We start from the raw sequence: 5,973 nt of genomic DNA on the forward strand, positions 1-5,973 counted from the left end.
GAGATATGTTCCGACGGTGCGTCTGTGTAGAGAAAGGATGAGGGATGAAAGAAGTAAGCGATATTAAAAATGGACGCCGAGAGTCCTGTCGGGGGGAGAAGCTAATTACTTCGCTCGTTTTAAATTTCATTAAACAGGACCGAAACGACCGGTGTACCTAATGGCGACTTTGCCTTCTCCTAGAGCAACTTGCTCGGTCGCTCAGCTGCTCGTCCCGCCAGCCCAAGATTTGAGGCTCCTCGCTCCTCGCTCCTAGTCGAAATCCCGCATGCGCCAAATCTCCACGTTTTTCGAGCACACGCAGTGTGGTCTCTCGCGCGAAGCGGAAGAGACGCGCGAGGAGAATAGTCCAATTGCCGAAATTCCTAGAATTACGTGTCTCCAGCTGCCTGCAGGAAAGGAGTCTGGTTGCCGCGTGAACGATGCGCGGGCTGGAGTGGCCGTTTGTGTCCGAAGGTTCTTTGAAATTTAATCTTTAATCACAAGTTTCGAAGCCTCGATTTATAAGGAAGATTTTATATTAATTCGTTCCCTCGTTTTATTTATGTTTTGACTTTTCTCTGTCAAAGTATAACCGAGTCGGAAGTTTCAAGCTGAGCCTCAAAATTTTGGTACTGAATAAAATACTGATGAGAATTAGACGGGAGGGCCAGTGGGTAGAAGCCACACGTTTCTTAGAGACTTTTTCTTCTCACTCGCAGATTTCTGAAATTTACGGAAGACAGAACAGGCAGATTGCTCAAGAACTGATTTCCCAGTTCGACGGGACCCGCGAAGGACCGTCTCCGACCGCCCCTGTCTCTTGGAAGCTCCCAAAGTGCTTTTCAATTGCAAAGAAGACGAAAACTTCGAAGACGAGATCTTGACTGGCCCGAAGAATGGCCTTGAGGGGAATCGTAACTGCTGAGCCTAGTCTAGTGCGCGATCGTACAACCTAATTAACCTAATTTCACGGGCAGCCCTTGGCTCGACTTGGCCCGTCCCGGCGCTTCGACCCTTCTCGCACTTTCCTCCTCCTCTCGACCAAGGTAAAGGGGCAGGGGTTTCCACCGACCCTCACCAAACAACCCTCACCCACGCAACCCTGCATTTATTCCGGACCCTCTTCGTCACTTTCCCTCGTCATCCCTCTTTCGCATCGCCACGCCACTTCTCCACCCTTATCATTCGAGCACGCATGCCACTCGAGGTACGCAGCCTAGCCGACGTTTAAAAGGCAACATCACTTTCCGGCTTTCGGTTCGGAGAAATTTCGACAGCGAAGCCCGCGAAGACCGAAAGGAACCCTTGGGCACGAGGGAAGGAAGGCAAACCGCAGCGATTGGGCAAAATGCTTCCCCAGTGAGAGAGACCGAAGCTGAACGTGAAGTGTGAGAATGAAGACAGGGAAAGAAAGGCAGTCACGCCAATTCACTTTTACTCGAGGAATTCAGCCTCCAGGATCGACTCTGCAGGAAACAATATACTCTGTTTCGTTAATTGGCTCTCGGCGCGGTGCTTATTTCCCAGAACAGATCAGAGAAACGGTCGCTCGTATTATTTTCCACTGTAAGGAGACTCCTTTTTCGCGTTTGCTGTGCCTGGGCCTTTGTAAAGGGATTCAGTGGAGGCTGGGAAGGGAGCACGAGGGAAGCTTGGAAGGAAAGGGTGCGATGACGTTCGCACGTTCGGCAAAGGACAGGCGCCCATGACACTCGCCAATCGTTTCGTAGGCAAAGGCTAGTTTTTCCACAAACTGTGCTGCAGTCCGTAATTTGGCCGAGGGGCAAAAGCTCCAAGAGCATCGGGTAACGGTCGCAGCGGCATCAGCAACAGCAACGTCGGGCTATATGCCAGTCGGGGGAACGTGAACCATAGGCGGCTCTCTATCTATTCGCCGGCCTGTAGGTTAGTTTATTATTCATTGGGGTTGCATCCCAGGCACGGATAAACGGCGCATTGTTTATGCATTAGCCAACCCCTACCTGTCTGGCATCCACTCATTGAGTAGACCCTACACTCTCTCTCTCTCTCTCTCGCTCTCGCTCTCTCTCTCTTCCAGCACACTCCAACTCTACCGGCACACTCTGCTCCTGCACACACACGACCCCTTTTTTACATCCTCCGATCCCCCCCCCCTCCCTGCCGCCCAGCATCCCTAATTGCTGGACCAACATCATTCCCTGTTATCAAAAGCGACACCTAGAGCACAGCTACGAGCGGCTTTTGCGATCAATCGACAATAACTATCAGTGCCATTCGGCAAGTTCAAAGCCATTCGTTCGAAAGGCACCACCAACGACGTTCGATACGTTTGAACGGCTGCTTTTCGGCTGGCTGAATTTTCCATAATTTTCAAACCTCCCGCTGGCGGAAGCGTAAGAATTCGCAATTCGATGTGATCAGTATCTTCGTCTCCTTGTTGCGCACATAAATATTCATTACTCGCGACCAGCCTCCTCGGCGAGGTTTTCGTGCGCGGACAAACAATTGCTACCACCTTAGCGGGGGATGGTTTATCATTTTTTTTTGCAAAGCAGGTCACGCCCGGGCGAAACGTTCGCGGGAATAGGGAAGCCGGGGGTGTGTTTTAATCCGGCAGAACCCGACTAGCGTTGCTGATTGCATTGCATAGTAATCTTAGTTTTTATCACGGCGGGGCAGCTTCAGGGGTGGTTGGGTCAGGGGTTCATGGATGGACTCTCGTGTGTTCATATAGGTTTTGCCTTCTAGAGCAGCGGATATTGAGGTCAGACGAGTGCACCTTCCTCGCATTATACACGCCATCGCGTATAATCGAGATGTAAGGGAATGAAGCATCGAGGTTCGATAAGAACAAAGAAAAAGAAAACAACCTCCAAGCAATATCTGGACCCTGGACGCTGCTTGACAAACCGATCCGCGCCAGAGATTCTTTCTCAGCCGCCCTTGCGTTTAAACCGTTTTCCCACCTGCCTTTAGCAGTTGCAGCTCTTTACGCCTTCACCAAGTTCTTAGGCGAGGAGTGTCGCAGTGTCGAAATGCCACGATAACTTGCGCTTCAATGGCAAAGGGATCGACGACCGACCCCTCCAATAACATTATGGAACAGTTTGCTCATGGACTCGACACTGTAATTTTCTCGATAATAGCAGCAGACTAAACGCGACTCGCAGGCACATGGTCCAAGTCCAGCAGGCCACCCCCAATGGTCGACATCCTGACACCCTGCCACCCTCCGCTACTCTAGGTCTTCAAAGACCTTCGTTAACTACCGACGTTGAAGACGCAATCAGTCCGACAGTCCGACAGTCGTACGACACGCGATCCTCTCCGACGCCTGTCGAGTCGCCCAGCGACCATTCGACTGCCAAGGCTTTCAGCTTCCAGCTTCCAGTTCCGATCCACCTGATATCCCTGTTATCTCCGACTCCCGCGCACTCTCGCACTTTCGCGCGTGAGAGTGCCGCCTTAAACGACGCGCGCGTTCAGGTTAGAGCATCGATGGAGCTCCTCGAATTCGCTCCAGTATGCCTGAACTTTGCCCTCACCTTCCCAACCTTCCCAACCTTCCCTGCTTCGCTACTGTTTAAAGCAAAGCCGAGCTTAACGACTATTCACAGGCTGCTTGATGGATGGCATTTCTGACCTTCCTGTTCGTACCGCCTTTGTCAGCTTCGCCAATCAAACTATTTCTGGTAATACAGAGCGACGTACGCAGTGACGGTCTCTCGCCTCTTGCCCCTACGGTATTCTAAGATTTCGTCTGTTAGTCCAACTAAATGCATCTATCATCCTCTTCACCATGATGGATAGAGAGAAAAAAAGACTCGCCTCTAATTTCAACAGATTTCCCATTTTTCTTCTTCTCTCCCTGTCTCCTCTCTCTCTCTCTCTCTCTCTCTCTCTCTCTCTCTCTCTCTCTCTCTCTCTCTCTCTCTCGGAAAGAAGAGTCAAGTGGATAAATTGGAATGTAGAATGCCGAGTCCTTTGACCCCCGAAAGAATGAACGCCCAAGTTTGTGACCGAATTCAGCCTCGGGGAGGTCAGAGTTCGTGACTAGGTCCTCCACATGTGTAAGCTATCCCTTTCTCTCGTTTAGGAGGGTCAGTGCGCGGCGGGTCATCCGACTCGTAAAGCCTAATTACTGTCCGTAGCGATACTTATCCGCGGGTCCATCGGTTGGCTCGAGTCACGCGGTCGCTGATTAATACGCGGCTTAATTAATCGAGATTACCTCGGCAAGCTAGGCCATTACGTGAAAGCGCGCCAGGAGAAGACGAAGGAAGAGTGCAGGTAGCGCCAGTAGCGCCAGTAGCGCAGCACGTGCTGTCAACATTTTTACCGCGGCCACGTCCTCCTCCTCCTCCTCCTCCTCCACCTCCTCCTCACATTGGTGCTCGCGGGTAGAGACCAATTGTCAGGCAAGTAACGTAATTAGCACTTGTTGCTCGGTCGAAGCTGCCCCGAAAGCGTCGAGAGCGCGACGCGTCGGCTGGTCGGCTGGTCGGCTGGTCTCTAGTCTAGTCTCTCGCACGTCCTGCCGCCTGCGAAATATCGCGCCGGTTCAATATTAGGAAAAATGGACTGGCGGCGGTGCAAAGTCCCGAGTCACGTCAAGAGAAAACACGCGGGTGCGACGGGTCGAGATTCCACGCGAACGCGGCCCTTCGGCCTATTGTGCAGCAGCAATACAAGACAAGTCAAGTGCCGAGCCTCGCGGGGATCGTCGCGCTTTGTGCCATCAGCCCGTTAAGGCAGTCACGTTTCGCGCGTCAGCATCGTCATCTTCGTCATCTTCGTCATCTTCGTCATCTTCGGTCTTTCCAGCAGCACCGCCACCACGCCACTCGTTTCTTAGCTCAAGTACTGTGAGAGCTCTCCTGGGGATCGATCGGACTTGCGATCGCGCAACGTACGTCTCCCATTAGAAAAGTTAATAACGTTTGCAGGGCACGAGGGGCTGGGGTGTGTCTCTGGAATGACGAAGATCGGAGGGTTGGTGTCAGGGACGGGTAGACACTGGCTGACTGGCACGAGGGAAGATTTCAGAAGGAGAGCCACCACCCTTTTATCAAGGGCGCAGGAAATTACGTAGCCGTGTCGCATCGCCACCGTCGCCACCGTCGCCACCCTCGGGCCGTCCTTAGATTTCACTGAATTTACATGCAGGATGATCAGGATGAACGCGCCCCGCGCATCGCTGTCCGAAACTTTTCCAGCTTATTAGCTTCGTTTAAATTTATGCGCGAGCGATCCTCTCCTACAATATTTTCTCTCTACTTACGACACTCTTTCGATCGTCTCATCCTCCTGGGCCTATCTGTCCTGAGATAAGCTGCAGCCGATTAGAAGACGTCGAGAGTGACGCAAGGGAAGCTGGGGAAGCTGGGGAAGAGCCGAGAAGGAAAAATATAAGGGGAATCCCGGCTGACAAAGATCCGACAGGCGCAGGGACAAATCCGCTCGCTAGGGAAATCGCCGAAACCCAATGACTACAGGCTGACGGATCGACAACAGCCGAGACTCTGGCATTGAAATTTCATCAAACATAGAAGACAGAAGATAGAAGACAGAAGACAAAGAGGAAGAAGAAATATAATAGAATGACTCACCAGTGCTCTTGACAGTCGGCGAGGCTGAGGGTTCGGCTCGCAGGAGCTGCGTGCCTCCCAGGATGGTCAGGACGACTCGGACAAGTCTCATAGCGGCCATCCTTTATTCCTCCATGACAGTTTCTGAAAGCATGGAGATTCCTCAGTTGGAAGATTCTGTAGCAACGTAAGTGAGCTTCAATTCGAGACGTTCAGCGAATAGGAAAGGACGCTGCGCGTCGGTGGAGCGTCGGGAGGGAATTTTTGGCCAGACGAGGTGAGAAGGACAGTCGAGTTACGCGAAACGAGACTTTGCGAAAAATACTCTCGGCGGAGTTTGAATTGCGGTCACGTCCGCTCCGAGACAAACATCGAACGGGGTCACCTCCCCCCCCTTTTCCGAGGGCGGGGGGGGGGGGGG

General features: G+C 52.3%; 1 protein-coding gene across 10 annotated transcripts in view; it reads right to left on the bottom strand.

The window, feature by feature from the left end:
* Positions 1 to 5,973, bottom strand: part of LOC107269565 (lachesin) — a 78,605-nt gene that overhangs the window by 65,871 nt on the left and 6,761 nt on the right. For all 10 annotated transcript variants that reach the window (XM_025086871.1, XM_015743563.2, XM_025086868.1 and 7 more), the window contains one exon: positions 5,574 to 5,696. In XM_025086871.1, the coding sequence (XP_024942639.1) occupies positions 5,574 to 5,673 (100 nt within the window). In that variant the 5' untranslated portion in view covers positions 5,674 to 5,696. The remainder of the gene's footprint in view (positions 1 to 5,573; positions 5,697 to 5,973) is intronic.

Source organism: Cephus cinctus, unplaced genomic scaffold, assembly GCF_000341935.2.
Source record: "Cephus cinctus unplaced genomic scaffold, Ccin1 Ccin1_scaffold0670, whole genome shotgun sequence".
Taxonomy (NCBI): domain Eukaryota; kingdom Metazoa; phylum Arthropoda; class Insecta; order Hymenoptera; family Cephidae; genus Cephus; species Cephus cinctus.